Source organism: Vulpes lagopus, chromosome 3 (assembly GCF_018345385.1).
Source record: "Vulpes lagopus strain Blue_001 chromosome 3, ASM1834538v1, whole genome shotgun sequence".
NCBI lineage: Eukaryota > Metazoa > Chordata > Mammalia > Carnivora > Canidae > Vulpes > Vulpes lagopus.
In genome coordinates this window covers 103,927,635-103,950,727 of record NC_054826.1, presented here as the reverse complement: position 1 = coordinate 103,950,727, position 23,093 = coordinate 103,927,635, and the positions used below count along the sequence as shown (strand labels likewise).

At 53.5% G+C, this 23,093-nt stretch overlaps 2 protein-coding genes across 7 annotated transcripts in view; both read right to left on the bottom strand.

The window, feature by feature from the left end:
• MAD1L1 (mitotic arrest deficient 1 like 1) overlaps window positions 1-23,093 on the bottom strand; it is a 345,450-nt gene that overhangs the window by 257,978 nt on the left and 64,379 nt on the right. For 3 of the 6 annotated variants that reach the window (XM_041747757.1, XM_041747761.1, XM_041747759.1), the window contains one exon: window positions 20,302-20,388. The exons of the other annotated variants lie outside the window; for them this stretch is intronic. In XM_041747757.1, the coding sequence (XP_041603691.1) occupies window positions 20,302-20,388 (87 nt within the window). The remainder of the gene's footprint in view (window positions 1-20,301; window positions 20,389-23,093) is intronic. 6 annotated transcript variants of the gene reach the window in all.
• LOC121486673 (non-histone chromosomal protein HMG-17-like) lies at window positions 12,636-13,254 on the bottom strand. The gene has a single exon (XM_041747763.1). It carries the CDS (start codon window positions 12,990-12,992, stop codon window positions 12,720-12,722), a length of 273 nt encoding a protein of 90 aa, XP_041603697.1. The 5' UTR covers window positions 12,993-13,254; the 3' UTR covers window positions 12,636-12,719.

The following is a 23,093-nucleotide window of genomic DNA, read 5'->3' as shown; positions in this document are numbered from 1 at the left end:
TGACCCTCAGGAACAACCCACAGTTAACCCAGAGTGAAAGATCACTGCCCCACAAGAGACAAAATGATGAGAGCGTGCACAGGTTCTGGAGAAAGACACACCTGAGCTCACACCCAAACTCCAACCTGAAGCCAGCAGGGGATGATGAGATCTGAATAAATGAGGGGTAGAGTGTCCAGGGTGCAGGTAGGTGTAAAGAGCAAAGACAATGCTGTACGTGAGGTGCCCTTAAGGAGTTTCCTCAGTATATGCTTCCAAGTTCCCACTGTTTTATCCAGTCTCTAACAGAACCTAGAGACATCGCTCAGAGGCACAAACAAATATGCATGCCCAACGATGCCTTCAACAGGCCACTGTTCCCCAACAAGCTAAGTGTCCTCAGCAGGCTCTGAGCCTCCCAGGCCGTGTCCTCTGCTCTACCACCTCATCTCTGTCCCATCTCCCTATGCCTCCTCTGGGCAAAGCTGTAAGGCTGAGCGGGTGTGAATACTTTACCAAACAAAGTACAATAGCGCACTGAGATTGCCTAACATCAGAAAACTGCTTTCCTGTACTTGTACATGAGAATCAATACGTGTGTTCCCAGGCTTGCTCCTTAAAACAAGCCAGAGGCTGCGGAGCTCATCAAGTTGGCACAAAGTCATCAGGGAACTTGAGGGACATGTCAACCAGAAGCCCTGACTCTTCCTCCCAAACAGAGGACTGGGCTCAGGAAATGAGAGGAAATGAGAGGAAATCAGGAAATGAGAGGACTGGGCTCAGGAAATGAGAGGAAATCTGGAAATGAGAGGACTGGGCTCAGGAAATGTGTGGGACCCCCTTCAGTCCCACCAGACAGCAGGTCAGGGAGGCCTGACTACCTGCTCTGGCTCTTATTTTGGAGGCAGCAGGCAGGGGTTGTGGTGGTGACTCCATGAGTCCTTTCCAAAGAGACAAGTTTCTAGGCTCCAAAAGCTTCTCTATAATTTTCTTTTTTTTGTTTAAAGATTTGATTTATTTATTCATGAGAATACACAACGAGAGAGAGAGAGGCAGAGACAGAGGCAGAGACACAAGCAGGCTCCATGCAGGGAGCATGACATGGGACTCGATCCCGGGTCTCCGGGATCACACCCTGGGCGGAAGGCGGCGCTAAACCGCTGAGCCACCAGGGCTGCCCTTCTCTATCAAACTCAATAAACAACATTCAGGAATCACTGGCTTCTGGTTTTGTCCAATGTGTAGAGAAATCTACATTCTAATACCACCTTGGGGTGGGGAGGTAATAAAAAAAGATTTGTCACTTTTAGGGCAGCCCGGGTGGCTCAGGGGTTTAGCGCCGCCTTCAGTCCAGGGTGTGATCCCGGAGACCCAGGACTGAGTCCCACATCAGGCTCCCTGCGTGGAGTCTGCTTCTCCCTCTGCCTGTGTCTCTGCTTCTCTCTCTCTCTGTGTCTCTCATGAATAAATAAATAAAAATCTTAAAAAAAAAATTTGTCACTTTTATTTTTTTAATAAATTTATTTTTTATTGGTGTTCAATTTACCAACATACAGAATAACACCCAGTGCTCATCCCGTCAAGTGCCCCCCTCAGTGCCCGTCACCCATTCACCCCCACCCCCCGCCCTCCTCCCCTTCCACCACCCCTAGTTCGTTTCCCAGAGTTAGGAGTCTTTATGTTCTGTCTCCCTTTCTGATATTTCCCACACATTTCTTCTCCCTTCCCTTATATTCCCTTTCACTATTATTTATATTCCCCAAATGAATGAGAACATATAATGTTTGTCCTTCTCCGATTGACTTACTTCACCCAGCATAATACCCTCCAGTTCCATCCACGTCGAAGCAAATGGTGGGTATTTGTCGTTTCTAATGGCTGAGTAATATTCCATTGTATACATAAACCACATCTTCTTTATCCATTCATCGTTCGATGGACACCGAGGCTCCTTCCACAGTTTGGCTATTGTGGCTATTGCTGCTATAAACATTGGGGTGCAGGTGTCGTGGCGTTTCACTGCATCCGTATCTTTGCGGTAAATCCCCAACAGTGCAATTGCTGGGTCGTAGGGCAGGTCTATTTTTAACTCTTTGAGGAACCTCCACACAGTTTTCCAGAGTGGCTGTACCAGTTCACATTCCCACCAACAGTGTAAGAGGGTTCCTCATGGTATTTCTGTGAGAAAACAGGGAACGCCCAGTCTCAGCACTCCCAATAAAAAAAACACCATATGCCAGGCCATTTAGGTCAAAGGGCATGCCTGGGTGACCATCATCTTTTAAAAGTGACAAATAATTAAGAAGGCAGGAAGCCACAAATGTTGGAGAGGATGCGGAGAAAAGGGAACCCTCTTACACTGTTGGTGGGAATGTGAACTGGTACAGCCACTCTGGAAAACTGTGTGGAGGTTCCTCAAAGAGTTAAAAATAGACCTGCCCTACGACCCAGCAATTGCACTGTTGGGGATTTACCGCAAAGATACGGATGCAGTGAAACGCCACGACACCTGCACCCCAATGTTTATAGCAGCAATAGCCACAATAGCCAAACTGTGGAAGGAGCCTCGGTGTCCATCGAACGATGAATGGATAAAGAAGATGTGGTTTATGTATACAATGGAATATTACTCAGCCATTAGAAACGACAAATACCCACCATTTGCTTCGACGTGGATGGAACTGGAGGGTATTATGCTGGGTGAAGTAAGTCAATCGGAGAAGGACAAACATTATATGTTCTCATTCATTTGGGGAATATAAATAATAGTGAAAGGGAATATAAGGGAAGGGAGAAGAAATGTGTGGGAAATATCAGAAAGGGAGACAGAACATAAAGACTCCTAACTCTGGGAAACGAACTAGGGGTGGTGGAAGGGGAGGAGGGCGGGGGGTGGGAGTGAATGGGTGACGGGCACTGAGGGGGGCACTTGACGGGATGAGCACTGGGTGTTATTCTGTATGTTGGTAAATTGAACACCAATAAAAAATAAATTTATTAAAAAAAAAAAAAAGAAATACCATGAGGCAGAACTGAGGACTTACAGAACCCTATATATTTCCTTCTCCTTCCCTTCTTGCAACTTGTAAAGCATCTTTTGCCCCACCCAAACTCACAAACCAGAGTGCCAGTACTTTACCTACACCACCTCTCCCTGGGTGAGTGAGGGATTTGAGAACATCTACGAACCTTCTCCAGGGAGAGACCAGCCTTCTTGGGGTCCGACACACAAGGCTGACTCCTGGCTCTGAACCTGAAATGGGGAGCTTGCTCCGGGACCATTCTGGGGTTTCCCAAGCACACCCCAGAGGCCTGGTGGGAACATCAGCAGGCCTGGTGCTGGGTAGCATGGGGCCCCAGGGCCAACCCAGCCCTGGCAGCCACTGTCAATGCTGCGACTGGCATGTGTGCTCTTGTCCAGGGCCAGGACTGGACCGGGTCTGTGCCCTCTCTGCTGCGGCCATGTGCCACACTGCCTCACAAAGCAGCTCCAAGGGACCAACATCACCTAAGAGTTTCTGGGGTGGGGTGAGAGGGAAATATAAATGGTCTAAAAAGCCCCCGCAGCCAAGGGCTGAGAGGGTGTGGGCAGCTGACCCTGGCTTCGGGAAGAAGGAAGGGGTGGGACAGGTTGCCCCCATGGAGGGAAGCTCCCCAAACTTCCCCACTTGCCACAAGTGGTCCTGCAGGCTGTCTCTGTATGCTGGCCTCATGGCTCGCAGCACTCCCAGGGGACTCGAGGTGGAGATAGTCCCCCCACAGGCACATGTGTGTCCCAGGCCCCCGCAGTTGTCACCAAGAGGCCACGGAGAGAAGCACTGCAGCAGGCAGAGGTTAAAAATAAAGATTTATTGACAAAATGGAAGAAAAACTTCACTGACAAGTGAGGGCCCGGGCCATGAATGGCAAAGTCGCATTTCCCACATCTTAGGATAAAGTCAAATCCTAGACAAGGAAGCCACTGGGGGTCGGCCCACTGGGCCTCACTCTGTCTCCACCCTCCACCCCAACATTGCCGAGCCCTAGGGCTGAGTCAGGGCTGCAAAGACCACAACAGGCCAATGCTTATTCAGCACTGGCCCTCAGAGACACCTCAGGAGAGCTGAAACTGAGCCTCTGTCATAGTTGGGGCAGAGCCAGCGTAAGGCCCAGAGACCACAAACCCCGCTCCAGACAGCCACGGCTGCCACCCACTGAGCACCTACACAGTGTCAATGATTCCTATTTTCAATTCTCCAATGAACTTGCAAAGCAGGGAGCATCAGCCTGACTGTCCAGATGGAGAAATTGATGGAACGGAAGCACCTAGAATGTTGGGTTCAGTGTTCAGTAAGAGGCCCCAGATCCTGGACCCAGGCCAGACAGCCAGCCTCTCTCATCAGGCCCAGATCCCCAAACGTACAGTCAGACCCTCATGGACAAGGGGAGGATTGGAGGTGAAGGTGACACGGCTCGGTGCCCCACCAATACCTCACACAGTGGTTGTGAGCCTGAGCCCTGGTCATGGGGAGGGCAGCATCATGAGTTGGTTCCACCACTGAGCAGCATGACTTATAACGGTCTCCAAGTGTGAGCTGAGGGCTGTCACCCACTCCCTCCACCCATGGTGCATAACCCATCAGCTCTTCCCCCACAAGGTCACAGGTATGTAGTTGAGGCTTGCCAACAAAGGTGTCCTCAACCAATGCAGACCTTGGCCTTAACCACAGGGTTTGTGGCCCTGAAAGTCTAACCTGGCCCCAACTCTGTGCCTCCCCCTGGTCTCCAGAGGAACCAGCCACCAGCAAGAAACCAAGTCCTGAGCACAAAGAAACCACAACAAAAGCACAAGGAGAAACTGTATTGAAACAATACCAGAAGCCAGCAGGACGAAGGACACACAGTGTGAACCATCACCAGGCACAAGAAGAAACCAGATGAAGCCTTCAAGGCTATGATGGGAAGAGCCTCCAGAGACCCCAGGCCAAGGCTGTTCCAGTATGGGCCAGTGCTAGGGTCTCCGTGTGGGGAGATCAAATACCCCCACCTGAGGGGCCACACACTTTTGTCGCTGTGTCTGTGAATCCTGGAGGGGGAGGGCCACCCTGATGGCAGCTGCCGGCACTCACTGTGCTCCCAATACCAGGACATGCCACTCAGTCTGAGGTTACTGCCATCCTCAGCAGCCCTGAGACTCACTCAAGCAGAGGAGTGCAGGTGATGCCCGGTCTCAGAGTCACACTCAGAAACGCTTACAGACAATTCAAACAATAGACTGTTAATACCTCATTTCTGGTTTTGCTGAGAGTTGAGAGTTTCTGCCCTGTGCGTCTGATTACACAAAAACTTTGAAAGTTTATCATCGTGTTCTAGGCCTTTATGCACAACTTATAAAAGCCTGTCTGAGATGAAAAAGAAATGTCATGTTTAAAAAAAAAAAATCAAGAGCCCAATGACCAGGAAGCTCTGCGTTCCGGCCTGGTTCCATCAGCAACCCAGGTCAGAGTCGAACAAAACCTCTCTGCTCGGTTTCCGTCTCCCCAGGTGCTCCAAGGAGCTTCCAGATTGGAGTTCTAGCACTTTAACTCAAAAGAGCCCTTGTTTGGCTCCTCTGCAACGTACCAAACTGCAGAGGAGGCTGCAGCCACATCTCTGTGGGCTCTGAAGCCCTCAAGGGCCCCGAGGCACCCACTCGACTCTAGATGTCTTCCACACAAGACCCTGAAGCCACAGGGCATCCCAGGTACCCGGCTCCTTACCAGTGCTCAGTGTCTACTCGGCTCCCCCTGACCCAAATGTCCTAGAAGCTGGGCCCAAATACAAAGAAATGAACATATCAGCAGGTCTTCCACCGGTACATGACACATCCCTGAAACAGTGACCCCCAAGGGAGAAGAGGGCAGGTGCCTGTCCCTCTTCACAGGGGGGACGATGGCATGGAGAAGATGAGCAGCTCTGCCCAAGTCCCAGGCTGGCAGCAGTGGAGCAGGAAATGCCACTACGGCCTCACCATGGCCTGGGCCCTTCTCTCACACAAGCGAGTAGAGTGGGAGTCCAAAGCTGGTGCATGTACCACAGTGACAGGCTGCCCAGTCCACAGGGAAGGGCTCAGCCCCTTCCCAAACCAGCCTTGGTGATCTTATGTTCTGCCTCCAAAGGGACATGAGTGACCTTGTCCCCAGCCCCCAGAGGAAGGCAAGGTCCCAGTTGGGAGAGACAGGAGGCAGAGGGCAGGTGCCTGCCCCCCCCCCACACACACACAGAGGACAACGCCTGGGCCTGGCTGCACACTGGGGAACAGGCCATGGGAGGGCACAGCCACCTGAATTCCGGGACACCCTGGCTTCCAGGCTAATTTTCCTACAGCAACTGCTATGCAACTAAACCGCCCAGAAACAGATTTCATTTAGGGATGAAAATTCCTTCCAGTGCCTGAATAAAAGGAGGAGTTTCACATTTTATCCACTTCCACATCCCTGAACAATAAAAACTTATTTAAAAGACCATGAATATGCAAATTATGTTTTAAATATGGAAATGCAAAACACGTAAGAAAACAGTCTGGGCGTGAAGTATTAATGGCATCTTCTCTGCTGACAAGAGACAACGAGAGCCGGCTGCCATGGCAGGCTGAGGAGCGAGGACCAAGACGTTGGGGTGGCTCAGCCCTGAGGGGCAGCGGGAGCCCTGCCCCACCCTCACCCTGCCTTCACCAGCTGGCCTCCACTACAGAGTCCTGCTCTTCCTGACCTGCTGCTTCCCCACCCTCTGCCGCACTCACCATGCTGCCGCCCCCTCCCCTGCAGCATCATGGGGCCTCACCCTGTGTCCTTGCCAGCAGAGCCTCCAGGGGCAGGGGACACTAAAGGGCCCTGGAGACCTGGAGATCCCCCTCAGCCAGGACAGACTACGCAAGGACGGAGAAGGTACACTCAGACTCCAGAGCACCAAGCGCAGGGTCACCTCTTGGGTCAGAGGCAGAGGGTTGCAAAAACAGGCCAACTGGGCAGGCACTTGCCCAGCACAGCCTATCCACAGGCTCAGAGCCATCAGGTCTGCATGTGGAGCAAAGGGCCTGCAGATTGGCCGCAGACCTGAGCGGGCAGGACCTGCAGTGACATGCACACACACCCACCCCCTCTAGGTATCAGCACACCAGAGTGTTTCCACAAGTGAGGGCCCCAGAAGCACAAGGCTGATGACTCCCAACACGACAAAGCCAGTCTTCCTACGGAAACTTCTGCCAGCCTCTGTCCAGGGAGCTCCCAGGACTTCTGGGACCTTCTTAGGAGGTCCTGAGAGGAAATAAGTGACCAAGCCTCCTTCTGTTGACAGAATGAGGAACTGGGGCAGAGTGGGAGTTCTTGCAACTCAAACTGTGGTCCTGGCAGCTGGATGAAGATGTGGCACCTGCTAGCCCAGAACCTGCATTTATATGTCACGGGTGATTCTTTACATGTGCTGAGCTGGGTGACTACTTGGAGGTCACACCACGGAGGCCACATGGCAGAGGAGCCAGTGAAGTCTTCACCCCACAGATGGCGCCTACCACAGCAACACATCACCATGTCCACATCCTAACCTACTCTCTGCGCAGCCCATGAGAACTACCATTCTCTCACAACGAAGTGCAGTCCAGCCATCCAGCTTGTCAGAAACCATAGTCTTTAAATGGCACATCCCAAGACCCAGGCCGTAGACTCGGCCCCCAACACCACCCCCCAGCCCCACCCCTGTGCCTGAACTCACCCTGCGCCAGACTGGTGTGGCCAGGAAACCCAGCAATGTCAGCCAACAAGCCCAGACTTCCCTTGGGACCCTGGATGGAGAGAGGGGCTTGGTCTCAGGGACAGAAGCCAGACAGTTACAGTCCAGACAATGAGGGCGACCCCTACACATCCTGGGCTGAGCTAGAGAGGCATCAGAAGGTCTGTGCCCACCCATAAGGCCTCCAGGTGCCCAGCCTGTGGCTTTCAACAACACCAGTCAGGAGACGATGGGAAGACCACAAACTTGCTGCTCAAGGAGAGGCAGGCAGATGCCAGTGCCCAGGGAGGCAACCATGAAGACGCCCATCACCTCCAGCACCGAGCCCTCCGGCTCCCCTCCTCCTTCCCTCACCCTAATTGGCCACAGAATTTATAGGCTTGGTAGCAGCACTCTTGCTAGAGAGGCCACGGAGGAGACTCTGAGGGCTGAGCAGGAGGAAGGCTTCCAGTGCTGCAGGCACCACCTCACGTCTGAACACGGGCACTGCAGGTAGGTGCCAACAGCCTGCAGGCCCAGATGGCGGGAATGCCTGGGGTCCCTCTGTTCAACCTCAACCATCACAGGAGTTCCCAGGTTCTCTTTTTCCTGCTAGAAGTCCCAAGCAAGAGGGAGGAAGTTTGAGGACCAAAGTGAGGGGTGGCCGAGCAGATGGCCAGGAGACACCAGTCAGACCCTGCAGAGTAGAAGGGCAGCAATCCCAGTGGACACACCTACTCTACCCCAACTGCCTCGAAAGCCCCATCCTAATGTCAGCTCAGGTGACAGAGCATTGGGAGTGGCCACAGCTCTGCCCACATGTCATGGCTGAGGGAAGAGGAGGCCCAGACTTCTAGGCAGGCCCATGTCAGCATGCGTGTGCCAGACATGAGGCTGTCCTGGAGGGGCTGTCTGCTGGGACAAGGGAGAAAGGCTGCCTATGTTGAGCTCTGACAGCTGGCTGTGTGGTGCTCACTGTGCACAGGATCACCACCACCCTAGAAAACAGGCACTGTCATGACCCCCAGTTTGGATAAAAAGGAAATGAAGTCCATGCAGAAAGCTTTGACCCACTTGGGCCAAGACTCAGATCCTGCCTCCAGGGTCATCAATCTACTTGGGCAGCAAAGCACTCCTGCACCCTAGAAGACACATGGTCCAGTCTGCTGGGAGCCAGCCCGTGGGTGACTGCAGGGGTGATCAGAGACAGAAGCAGGGCCCAGAAACCACGGGCAGCTTCCCCACAGCCAGAAGCCCCTTGGCTGCCCACACTGGGCTTGGTGCCTGAATACAGTCTGCAGGCCAGATGCCAGAGGGGACCCCAGCCAAGGTCTTCCCAGGACAGACATGAGGGTCCTGTGTAGTAGGCCAGGCAGGCAGTCACCCACCCTGTAGATGCCCCAGCCCTCAGCCCTCATACATGCTGTTCTCACGGTTTGTCTTTGTTGTGTTTCACCATTCTGGCCAGATTTGACTGAAAAGTTCCTTGCCCTTAGAAACATTCCCAATCCACCCTATAGCCAGAAAGCAACCTCGTGTCTCTCTGAACGAACACTTCTTTACTTCTCAGAGCCTCTCCATCAGCCTGAGAACACACGTATGTGGATACACCCCCAGCCCCTCCACCCACATCCTATTATCCTGGGTTCTCTGCCCCAAACTGCCTTGCCCTGCCCAATCCAGAACTCCGTCGAGGCTTATAAAGCCCACAGTAAAGCATTTGATGCTCTTCAGAGCCACGATCTCAGTGATGATGCCCACTGGCACAGGCGTACATTGTGAGTCACAGCAGCACTGAGGGCATCAGGCTGTCTCCATTGGAGCACCAGCCATAAACCTGGAGCAGAAGAGCCTTCCCAGGTGCCATTAAAGAGAATTACAAGACTCACTACTTACCATAAGGCAAAGCAGCAATGAAGATCCTCCAGCAGACTTTGCATGAATGGTTCTAAGCCATTAATCTGCCATAGCAGAGCAGACCACGGCAAGACCTGACACCACGGCCAAGATCGGGTGCCAGGAGCCAGGGAACCAGTGTCAGCCCCGCTGCAGGTAAGCCAGGTGCCCATTCATTCAACTCATCCACTGCTGCTGCCTCTGTCTCCATCCACGTACTGCCTCCAACAGTATGTGGATTCAGAGAGGGAAGGGTTGATGAAGGAATTGCAAGGAGGAGGAGAAGAAGTGGAGGCACCCAGTCCGTGCTCCCCTGTCGCCAATGAGAGATTCCCCATCTGCCTGCTAATCCTGGCAGGGACAAGGACACAGACACTACCGAGGGCCTCTCCCACAGAACACACACAGATGCCCTCATGAAAACCAGTAGCAGAAGTCCATCAGGGAGCACAGCTGGAATGTTCCAGAATATAGCTGAGCCATGTGACTTCCTGACACATGAGGTGAGAAATGTGAGGAAGGTGAGGGCCTGGGCACTGGGAGGGGTGACACCATGATAACAAGGATGAGTGAGTGAGGCAAGGCCCCAAGGACAGCAACAGACCATGGCCCTTCTGGCGAGTGACATGAAATGCCCCAGAAGGTTCTCTATGCCCACACCCACCCTAGGGACATGATCTGACAGGCATCTCCAGAGGCCTCTCCTGCAGACAGATCCCACAGGGCAGGGAGTGCTGCTAGGACTAACCTCACGGTGAGGCAGTGATGCAGCCAGCGCCCACAGGGTCACCACTTGGATTCTGGGTGCACTGTGCAGGCAGAGCCGAAATAATCATCTGTCATTTCAGCAGATGGAGAAAGGCAAGAGAGCCACGCACAGGTCAAGATGTGAGGCCTGCACACCTGCAGCACCGGGGCCATGCACTTCCAGGGGCGCACACACTCACTGGACACTTCAGATCATTCTGGCCGGAACCACAGCAATGACCCCAACTGAGACACGGTCCCTGCACCAGGAACAAGTTCAACAAGCAAGTGTAGGATGAAGACTCACTTAATTACATGACATGCAATCTAATGGGAAGCCTCCCTAAGGTGGGAGTCAGCCAAAGCCAAGGGAAATTCAAATTCAGCCAAGGCCTGAGCAAAGTATCAGGGCCAGCAGGGACACAGGCAGGGGCGGTGTATCCCGTGGCTGAAGGAGACCCACATAGCAGAGACCGGGAGGAATGGGTGGAATCGGATGCCAAGGGACAGCTCTGCGGGTGGCAGAGACAGTGAGAATGGGAAATGCTACCACGAATCCTTGTCACCTGAAGCAAACAGCAGCCAGTGGTGGGAGAGTCTTGGACTCACAAACATGTGGGGTGTAAGGAACTATGTGGAGTCGAGGAGAGAAGCACACTCTGCCAGGTAGGCAGCTGACAGAGGGGTCCCCATCCCAGGCCGCACACACAGACCTGAGGCGCAGCAATGGAATAGCCGGGCAGCACCCGAGAGCACAGCACCCAGTATGACTCCCCATCCAAGCAACGCTCATCAAGTGGGGGCCAGCCTGTGCTGGACACAAAATACAAGCGTGAGTGCACAGGGTCTGGACCTCAAGCAGCTCCCAGTGCAGCAGGAGATCAGATGTGGGTGCTACAGCAGAAGAGCAGCCAGAGTCAAAGGGGGCCGGGAATTCACATAAAATGGTGTCCTTCCAACTCCAGCCAGGGCTGCCCCAGAGCGTCCTCTTTCTCTCAAAGAGGTGGAAGTGGGAACAGAAGCAGAGCCCCTGCCACAGACACCTGGGGGCACGGCCTAGTGAAAAGGGAGCCAGGCCACACCCAGAAGGCTTGCTATCCACAGCACAGACCACACAGGCAAGTGACAGAGGAGACCCAGCAGAGGAAGCACATTAAGGATCAGAGCCAGGGAGCCACTCAGAAGGTCGTTGAGTTCTTATGTGCCAGGACTGTCATCATCACAACAGGATGAAAGGAGCACATGATAACATCACCTGTCATGTACTTACAGCTGCATCAGTGAGGAACTGAAATAGGGACTTAGGTATAATATCTCAGCTAACTCTTGTACCAACCCCACAAGTGGCCAAACTATCTACTATGGCTATGACAGTTCCACGTATAGACGAGGAAGATAGAGTGGAGAAGAGACACCCTCCCACCTCAAGAACTGGTCACCATGGTAGTAGGTGGCAGAGCTGAACTGTGGGCACTGGCCTAGGGCCATACAGCCACACATGGAAGCCAGTAACCAACCACACGCAACTACTTAACGTCACATGACAGGTGTGTTTTTTTTTTTTTTTCCCCAAGCCAAACTGTATCCAGCTTTATTAAAGATACTTTTCATAAACAATCATGGTATTTCAGGCAGGACATGGGCAGACGATCGTTAACAGTATACAACAACTTTCAAACTCCCTTCTTCAATGGACTACCAAAATCAGAAAGCCACTATAAAACCCGATGAAGTCTTCATGTGATGCTCTGAACAGGGAAAGTTTAGAGTGAGGGTTGACAGTTCACATGTAGCATGTTGTTTAACAACTTTTCACAAGCCGACCCTGACTTTCAGGAAATGAAATGAAAATGGCAGAATTATCAATCTGAAGATCCACAAGCTAAAAAAAGGAACTCTTTTGAGGGACGCCATCTCAGTGGTGACACTGTAAAGTCCAGATTGCCTGACATACTGGGAACCATTTCATGAGGTCAGGTTCCAATAGGTCTCTGGGTTTAAGGGAGTCAAGTCTATGTTGAAGGCAGAGAGGGAGAAGAGGACATAAAAAAATGAATTTTAGTTTTTCCACACCACCAAGGTGGCTCATATGTGTCAACATCAAGGAATCCCTCCTCCTGGGATCCAAGAGGAAGTTTCTCAAAACTAGAAGGCAAAGGTGTCTTTCCCTCTCGCTATCAATCTAGCTTCGGAGATATTCTATTAGTGACATATGCCCTTCCCCCAAAACAATGAAGTGTTCCGTGTGCTAACAACATAGCTTAAAAAAAAAAAGTAAAACAAAATTCTGCATTTTTATAAAACTTGATAAAAAATAGTATTTCAAACTGTACAGTCACCAGAAGTACACAGTTATCAAAAATGCACACACTTCACTTGGCATCTCCAGCACCTTCAGCTTTCTGTGTCTGGTCTGTTTTGGCATCTCCATTTTCTGCAAGGTTATTTCCATCCTTGCCAGCATCAGCTTTCCCCTTTTTCCCTTTGGGTACCTTCTCTCCCTTCTTTGCAGGGGCCTTTTTAGGCTTGGGCTCTGGCTTTGGAGGAGCAGGTTTAGCATATAACCTTGCAGATCTTCTCTGTGGCTCATCCTTCACCTTGGCTTTATCTCCTTTAGCATCCCCTTCAGTCTTTCTCTTGGGCATGGTGGCGACGGCAGCGGGACGTAAGCGCTGGATGCGGGGATGCGGCAGCACGCGCGGGCTTTGGCCGGTCCAGGGGTCGTTCTCGCCTCTTCTTCTTCACACTGCTCCGACAGGTGTGGTTCTTCACCCACACTGGCCACGGTACAAGTGCCCAATGGTTACCTGTGGCCAGTGGCTTTCGGACTCAACAGCACAGATGGGAGAACACCTTTGTAGGAAGTCCTGTCAGATGGCCGGCCAGCCGCAGCCAGAGAGATTGCCCGTCTACCCTAGATGGTGTGGTCTATGCCAGTCAGGTGGCCTGTCTACCCTAGGCTGATGGTTGTCTACTCCAGACAGACTGTGTGGCCCACCTGAGACAGACAGCTGACCCAAGCCAGACAGACGCCCTGTCTACCCTACATGGTGTGGTCTACATCAGACAGCCAGTCTACACCAGACAGTGCAATCTACCCTAGTCAGATGGCTGGCCTAAACTAGATAGATGGTGCAGTTTATGCCAGACATATGGCCCATCTACCCCAGACAGATGCACAGCCTACAGCAGGAGACTGGGCTTGGACTCTGACCTCTGCATGAAAGAAACTAGCTGAGGAAGGTGGCCACAAGTACAAACTGTCTCATGGATTCCTCAGGGCCCTGGGAGACACAGGCAGCACAAGAATGAATGTCATTGTGATCAATTCCCAGGCTCTGTAGAGGTTGGAGCTTCCTCAAAGTCTCATTACTTCCTCCAACAAATGGAGGAAGGTGTAAGGACAAAGCTACAAATGTGAGACCCTGACACTACATGCTATGTGTGTGTCTGCTGGGGGTCATCTTATCCCCCATCCCAGAGAGACGACGACACAGGTGTCACTGCCTCCGTGGCCAGGATAGCATGCTCAAAGCACGACTCTAGGCCTCATGCCATGAGAGCAGTGTGACCAGCACCAGCTGATGGAGCCCAGCCTGAGGAAGGGGTCCTGGTCCTGTGGAGTCACCAAGCTCACAGCCATGTGCCTATGTCTTTGGAACATATGGACTGTCACCAAGAAATGTATGAAGACAAAGCTCTCAGACACAGGCTAGCTCAACATTTCCCACCAAAGCCCATTTACACTGAGTAGCACCAGGAGCTGGCCGGACCAGAAGGGGCCTGGTCCACATCCCTGAAAACCCATGGCACCCACTCCTGCAGAGATAGTAACGGCTACGACCAGTATGAGACCTGGGGAGGGGGCCATGGGTATGAGGATGGTCTCAATTATGGCCAGCGAGGTGATCACTGAGCCCCTGGGAGCTGATGGGAGTGGAGTATGGCACACAGTGGACCGAGCACCGATGGACAAGAGGAAGCCAGGCCCTCCCCATGGGTGGACATGCTCCAGCCAGCCCAGCAGGTGGCACCCGGAACCACACTGGTGGCCCTATAACTGGCTCGGGACAGACGCCCACCCTGTAGGGCTCACCTGGTCAGCAGTCTGTCACTATGCCTCTCTAGTCGGGTCATTCATCATTCCTTCATCCAACACACACTCCCTGAGCAGCACCTCACCCAGGTCCTCTGCTAGGCCCAGGGACATGGCCACACACAACACACTGTCCCTGCCCCAAGAAGCCTATGGCACAGCATGAGAGAGGGAGCAGGCCAGGCCATTCTCAACAAAATGGGGCAGAGCGGCCTCACTGACCTGGATGTATTAGAGCAGAAGCCCCAAGCAGGGAGCTCAGGCCTCGCAGGTACAGATGCTGCAGTTCCAAGTGGGAGCACCAATGGAGTCGGGTTGGCTCCAGGCCACTCAGGACCCCAGCACTGCTGCACTGCACACATGCTGCCCTGTCACCCACAGGCTAGAGGCAGAGTCTGCAGGAGACGCTGTGCGCTCTCACATCTCCAACTCTCTACAGCCTCTCCAACCTCTCTCTGATCTCACGTCCAAAGCTGTGTCCTAGTCACCCTCCGACAACACACAGAGATGGTCGCCATTCTTCATGCTCTCACCAAACTGCCACGGGCTTGTCTTCTCACCTGACATCACTGCCCTGCACACCAACCCCAAGTCCAGCCCTTTCTGGGCTTCTCTGGCCACATACAGGAGACGACTCACACCACCGCACCCTTAGCTACTACCCCCAATGCCTCTCCTGTCCCGTTCCCTCACCAGGCATGGGTCTCTCACCACTGACGGAGCCTTCTTCCTTAGCGTTTGGCAGTCCTCTGATGGTTATCACCATCCTCGCCCTGACAGGTGCGGCAGAAGCTGATTCTACTGTCCAAGGACACAAAACGACTCCATGGCAGGCCTGCCTGAGCTGAAGCCAGAGAGCTGCCTGTGCTCCAAGCACAGTGTGAACTATACTCTGACACACAGAGAACCGGTCCTTGGTTATCGTGAATCTTCTGTGGCCATCACCGGCCTTGATAGCCTTGGAACAACTTGAGAGTACCATAACTAACACAGACACAGGGTGACAAAGGTGACAAGGCCTAATCATACTCCAGACAGTCTGTGAGGACAGCCTAAATGCTGCGGGAAAAGAGTCACATGAAGAATTATGCCCATGATGTTGATCTTAACTCCCCCTCGGGGATGACAGAGAACCTATCAACCTGCTAGCTGCCTGGAAGATGCGCAGCCAAGGGCACCACCTCTCAGAGACAGAGACGGGCTGTGGGGGCAAGTACTGCCCCTCCCACCATTCATTCATGTCCCCTTCACCAAGTAATGGCCTCCTCTGAAGGCTGCCAGGGGGTGTCAAGGCCCAGGATGCTCACAGTGGTGGCAAGGGAAGACCCCCAGGCAGTCCACAACAAGACTGTGACCCCAGGCATGTCAGAGCTTGTGATCCCCAACAACTGGAGACCAAGTTCTCGCCCAGAGGGGGCAAATGTGATGCTTCCAACTGACTGCAGTGATGGGGCAACCAGAACTAGGATGTGCTTCTGGGTGCAGCCCAGAGACCTGGGGACTCAGCTGCCTGAAGCCCCAGGCCCAGCAGCAGGAGCGTGCATAGCAGGTGCTGCAGGGCTAGTTCTCGAGGGCTGAGGAGGTGCAGACAGAGATGTGAAGAATTCCCCCATACCTGCATCAGTCACTGGCTTTTTCCCGATCACCTGTACAGCGGGTTCTGCCTTAAGTATTTACCAAGTATGGCAGGCCAGCCCTACGTCCCACAGATGGAGCTGCATCTCCACTGCAGCAGAGAAATGAGTGACAAGAGGCTCCTCTGCAGCCACATCAAGCACTTGGCAGAGGCATGGGCTCCACTCTCAGGTAAGCCACACAACGCCCTGAAATGGACAGACCAGGATCCAAATCCATTCTGACGACTCCACAGCTGTCTAACCAGGGGCTCTGCCACACAGGAGAGATGATAGCACCCACCACAGATTTTCAGGTGAGACGCTGTGTGTGAGGCACTGAGCATGGAGATGCTCCCACTATCACCACTACTGTCGCCATGCATACGGGTGAGGGACCCAAACCCCAGGGCCCTGTTCCACTGTTACCCACTCCCTAATGTGAGCCCTCATTTCCAGCAAAGCACAGCCACCCCAGATAGTACAGCCTCACAAAGCCCTGCCCTCATCTCCTGCTTCTCATTCAAGATGCCCTCAGAACTCGTCGGAGCCTGACAGGTGCCAGTGTGGCCACAAAGGAATGCAGCCTCCCAACCACGGCCTGGCTCTAGAACACAGCTGCAAGTGGTACAAAGGATACATACTGAGTCCTGGGCCCTGGAGACCATGGGACACTCACTGAGGCCCAGTGAGGGCCAAGGTGGCTCACGGTGGAGTCAGGGGAATTCTATGCAGAGCACGGGCACAGAGGACACAACCAGATCCTCACAGTCCCCGTGTCCTCAGCACACACACATCTGGGGGGAGTGAGTGTATCAGCCTCCAGCGTCCAAGAATGAAACAGAATCAGTGGCGACAATGACAAAAGGCAAGGGTCCCTGTGCTATAATCAAGCTCCTGCCTGAAAGCACTGCCAACCCCGCCACAACAGTGGATGATGATGCCCTGGAGTTGTCCAACAATGGCCACGAAAGGGGACCAGGACAGGGAGCCTGGCCTGAGGCCTCACAAAACCTCGTGAGCAAAAGGATACCCTACTGCTGCTGCCACACTGCCAAGCAGAACTCCTCCCGCCTCCCAGCACAGAGAGTTCTCAGAAAGACACTTCCCGCCACCGAGGTCTCCAGGGCACTACTGAACATTCAGCATGGATTGCATCTCACTTCACCCTTAGAATAGCCCCCCCTGCAGCCTGGAAGGTTCCTGCCTCAGGCAGCTCCAGCCACCACTGGCCTTGCAGCTTCCAGGCTGCGGGCACAAACATCATGGCTGACAGCAGTGCCAAATCAAGGGCTCCAGTACGGGGACCCTCAACTCCACTCCAGGGGGTGGCCATCCTGCAGCTCAGAGGTCTGCTCTCCCCTCACTTTCCCCAAGCAAGGCGAGACACAGAACCATCTAGAGCACAAATCCTTCCCTGTATGAGCCGGAGCACCTGAGTGGAAGGCCACCACAGAAGGACCCGGCGAGGGACAGACCAGAAGAAATTCCTGGAGACTAAATCTCAGGGCCTACTCCCTGGCCTGGGTGTCACAGCTTCGGGGAGTTTACTCACATGCTCTGTGTGAGCAGGAATGCCTCTTGAACCCTCAGGCCTGCCCTCTGTGTGCCTGGGCCAGCCACCCGTCGCTCTCGCCCTCTAGCCACAGTGCCTCTTCCCATCTGCCCTCAATTTGTGCTCAGCTGCCTGTTTAGATGTGCAGGAATGAAGCTGGCTGTCCTGACCTTACCAGGGCCCCCAGTCCTCCATATAGAAGGCCGCAACTAATGGCCAAGTCACATTCCTGCCCGCAGGACCAGTGGCTGTCTGGCAGCTGGCCAGCATGATAGATACCAGGCACACAAGTCCCCCCTGTGCTAGTCAGGAAGGGCCTCGCATTACAGCATCCCTGCCACCTCCTCAGGGGCCTGGACACCACCACCCATCGCAAATGAGCATGGTAGGAGCTGCCTGGCCTCCCTTCTCACCTAAGTGTCCCAGCCTCTCTGAGCTTGAGCTCTCATCTGGAAGGGGGATGACAGCTATGGCTCCCCTCAAGGGCCACGCCACACTATGAAGGCCAGTCTGCCCTGGTGGAGATGTGTGGGCCAAGCGGGACATATACGGCACCCACTTCACCTCCTGCACAGGGGTGCAGCATAGAGCTCGCTCTCACGGAATGCCGGAAATGCACCCTTGCTCTCAGAAGGGACTCAAGAGTCCCAAGAGGTAGACAAGGTGCTTGTGGTGGATCCCCCATGGGGGATAGCTGCTCCCAGAACAGAGCTGGGAAGGTCCGCGCTCATAGCTACGAATGAGCATGCTGCTGGGGCCCTACAGATGGAGCTGCTCTTGCCCCGCTTCCCCACACATGGAAGCCAGCCTTCCTACCACCTCGTGGTGGGGCCTGACAAAAATGAAGATAAGTTTCCTTCCCTCAAACGGTTCATTCTGTTTCAAATGCAAAGTAAAGTGAAGAAGATCATCTGGAAAAATGTAAAAGCTTTAATTTCAAATCACTTTTAATGCCCGTTTCATCTGACAGTAGCTTTGAAAGCAAAAGGCAATCTTTATCGTCTGAGGTTTTTAAGCTAAATTGATGTGATTATGTCCAACATAACCAGATGCTTCTAAAAGCCAATATCCAAAGTGACATCAACCCCCAAAATAAGAAAACCTTCCTTCTGGCTACTAATGAATCCTTAAGACACTCTGTCCACAGAAAGCTGAGGTTGGCTCCTCACAGACCTGCTTACTCGGGGAGGAGTCCCACCCCACTCAGCTGTCCACCCCTTGAGAGCCCAGCAGGAAGTGGGCCAGCCCCAGCCTTAGGGCACTCCCATCCTTCCAGAAGCTGCTCTGCGGCAGGCATGCAACCCTGCCTGAGCCAGCGAAGCTTGAGGGGTGTCTGCTGGCAGCGGGGTCCCAGGAAAGGCTTCCTTGTTCCAAAAAGAACACTCAAGAAAGAGGCTCGTCCTTTGTGCCTGCGGGTATGTTGCCCAGAGCCCGGGCAGCTGCCCACTCACGCAGTAGGGACAGGAGGCAGACAACCCATGAGCCCAGGTACAGCCTGAAGGAGAAGCATTTGGTCTCTGTCCCCTTTCCCGGCACTGAGCTCCTAAGACTCCTGGGCTTCTGGGGTGAGAGGGGTCCCTCATCACTCATAACAGGCCCCTTTCATTCACAGCCCCCATTGAGCTAACAAGGGGACCACAGGAGAGGCCAGAGCAACCAATCATGTGCCTGGGGGGGTGGGACCTCCAGGTCCATCACTGTCTGTGGAGGTAGGGGACCACGAGGTGGGGGCTCAGCTCATCACCAACAGCCAATGACTTAAACAAGCATGGAAACTCCATAAAACCCCCCAAAGCAGGGGGGGTGTGCCCAGAAAGGACATGGAAGCTCTGTGCCCCCACTCCTCACCCCAGGCATCTCCTCCATCTGGCTGTTCTCACTGCAGCCTTTGTAAAACTGGTAATTGTACATAAAGCATTTGCCTGAATTCTGAGTCACTCTAGCAAATTCTCAAACGGGTGGGGATGTTGAGGGAAGTCCTGAATTTGTAGTCAACCAGGGAAGAAGCACAGGAAGCCTGGGGACCTGGGACTTGTAAATGATGTCTGGAGTGGGATACACTCGTGGGAGCAAGCCCTCCTCCTATGGGGTCATGTCAGAACAGAGTGTCACGACAGAGCATCCACTGGCCTTATGGGGTTGGGGAGGTAGCATTTAGTGCTGGTCTCTGGGCCTTCTGCCAGGGAAGGAGACTCCTTCCTCCCTGTGCAGCCCTGGGGGAAGGTTTTCCTGTTACTTGCTGCCAAGGGCAAGCCGACTTCTGTTCCTCTCTGGGGGTCTTCCTGAGCACACAGGTCTACATGCACACAGACATGCAGACGCTTCCCTGTGGGGTCTGGGTCCGACACCATCAAGGGGTCATTCGGAGCCCGGGCCATGGAAAAAACAGTTTCCTGATCTAGAGACACATCCTCCTCACGGACCCCAACTGTTTAAATAAGGCAGTGGTGGCCTGGCACATGGCTGGGATGACAGCAACATGCTGCCTCAGCAGAGTCTCTGCCATGGGGCAGAAACATGGGGTACCTGCACCCTCCAGATCAACCCAGCTCCCACTCACTCAGGCCAAGGCCAAGGAAGGAATAGTGAAGTGTCATCACCCCCAAGCCAAGCTCGGGGGACACACATGCATTGGGCTCCACCTTTCCAAAGCAGACCTACCCCATGCACTCTAGGGCCACTGAGCCTACCTGCTAGTGATGGCGTTGTTCCTGTCCTGCAAGGCAAGCTCTCGCTGCTGCAGGTCAACAACAAATCTGGAAAGGTCTTCTGGGGTCCTAGGGGATCAAGAACATGTGTCAGCATAGGCCACTCCCTGGAGGGGACCCCATTCTGCACACCAATAGCCACTGAGACCACGCTGGCAGCTGATGAGTCACCAACCTGGGAAGAGTCACATTCCTTACACCAATTCCCCAGCCCATGTGGCATGGCAATGTGCACACACCACAATCTGGGTTCAAGCTGCGGCCCAGGCCTGGCTACGTAACATCACATAAATTGTTTTTATTTGGCACAATTTCATTTCACCTGCAAAAATGGGTCAACAGCTAGCCAGCAGTGTCACTATGCAAAGGAGGTAAAGTGTAGGGGTGCTCAGCATAGGTCAGTGTGCCCACCTCCCTCCAACCAGCAGTGGAAAGAGAAGCAACAGCAGGTGCCCACATGGTCGATGCTTTATCGTGTTCATATTACTCCAGACTGGCCACCTCGGTTCACATCCAGAACAGCCCCGCTGCCACTGTTGCCACCTTATAGAAGACAAAACAAAGGCTCCAGGGCATCCAAAGCAGCTCACACTGTACTCTTCTCTGAGTAGCTCTGGGCCTCCACCTGACCCCTGTCTAACTCAGCAGAACACTGACAACACCCTGGAGAGACTGAAACAGCAGCTGGCACAGTCAAGAATGGTCCCAACACAAGGTGCGGCACATAAGCTCAGGGGTTCCCTTGAGCTCAAGGCCTAAGGACCAAGCACAGGGCCACGCAGGGCAGTGTGTGTGAGGCGCCACAGCCTCTTCTGTCACTGAAGGTGTCATGGCGGACATGACCAAAGCTATACCCACAAGATATGCCGTCTGTGGAATGAGAGTCTGTCACAAAGCTATGGGTGTGGCTACCAGGCACTACAGGGTCAGAAGGCCCTCTTCCTGTCCTCCAATGGCACCGCAAGGCCCAGCTCCCGGGAGCACTCCACCACAGGACCAGGCCCCAGGGGCTCTGCCTCCTGCAGCCTTGCCTCTGGACACGAACATATCACCCCACTGCCCCCTGAGCTCTGTGTTAGTTCACCCTGTGTTTGCAATGCTCTTCATCAAGAGGGCTGGAAACAATCATCACTTCCTGGAGGAGGCCCCTTCCATCATGTGCCCCATCCTCTTCACCCCACTCCTCAGGCAGCACGGGGTCTCTCGACACCTGTGACTCATCAGTAATCCTACCGGAACCCCACATAGGCTGACCCCTCACACACCTGGGCCTTTGAGGCATGTGCCCTTTCCACAGGTGCTCCCAGACTCTCCCCCTCATAGATGATGCTCCTCCCAGCCACCTGAAGAACAGCCCCTCCCTGGGCCCATAGGGACCACTGGGCACAGGAGAGATTTCTCCCCAAGTTCCTGCCCAGACCAGATGATCATTTGTAAGGACCCTGGGCAAAATCGAAATCCTGCAGGGGGAGGGGTTGAGCCAGCCTTGAATGCCAGGTCCCATGTTCTTGAAGTTTCCTAAAGGTTTCCAACCTCTGAGTTAAAAATACAGGCATAGGGGCACCTGGGTGGCTCAGTGGTTGAACATCTGCCTTTGGCTCAGAGAGTGATCCCAGGTCCTGGGATCAAGTTCTGCATCGGGCTCCCTTGCGGGGACCCTGCTTTTCCCTCTACCTGTCTCTGCCTCCTCTGTGTCTCTCCTGAATAAATTTTTTAAAAAATCTTTTAAAAAAGGCATAAAAATCAAGTAATCTTTTCAAATCAAGAGGTATTTTTTCTCTGAAATGTTCTACAGAGATAATCAAGTTTCTGTTGTTTCTCTGTGTTAGTCAGATATGTATGCAAACTGTTACTAGATCCATGGAACAAGTTTATTGAAAACAAATCCACAAAGACAGCATGCACATCCACATCTGCACAGCCCCCAGCCCCAGGCCTGGTACCAGCCCTCACTTCATGGCAGGGGCAAGTGGTGCCACATCTTCCAGCCTGGCCACATCTGCTCAGGCAGATGGCCACTAAGTCTCTAGGCATTTTCGATGACCAAGGTGACAGCTCTCACCGAGGGCAGGTTCCCTCCAAGTAGAAGCCTTCCAGAAATCTGGAGGCCAATCTGCAGAGTCAGGAGCATGTGACACCAATTCAGAAACAAGGTTCGTGCCCTGAGGTCCAAATTAGCCCCTGAAAGCTAGGAGTTAGAGACAGTAGACAGCCAGACTCACTTTCACCCAGACTCTCCAATCTCCTTTAAAGTGAAGATAATTTGAAGTGAAACAATTTAATAATGAGGGAAAATTGGAATGGTTCAAATCAGGAGAAAAGTGAACTTAACATGCACTCAAACACTCCATCCTACTGAGACAACAGGGCATCCACATCCCCTGGGACCCCAGCCCAGCAGGCCAGTGCACATGAGGCCACGCCCACACATGCACGTACACACATACAGCCATGCCCAGGATGCTAGGGTCTCTGCTCCTTCAGCTCACTGCTCAGAGGCCATCACATACCCAAGTACCACGGGACTTCTGGGTGGCCATCAAGGGGCCTGGCTCCACACTCAAATGAACCGAGCAGCAAGCCGACTTTCCCATCTCTCCCCCAGAAAGAACATCAGCCCAGCAAACATGGCCCACTTGCCTGAAGAGTGGGCCATCCACAGCCCAGGTCACCTGAGGCAAAGCTGCCCTTCCCAGAGTGGGCTGAGAGAGCAGGCTGTCCCCACACAGACCAAGCACACAGCCGCGCAGATCTGGCTCACATGCCTGTGGCAG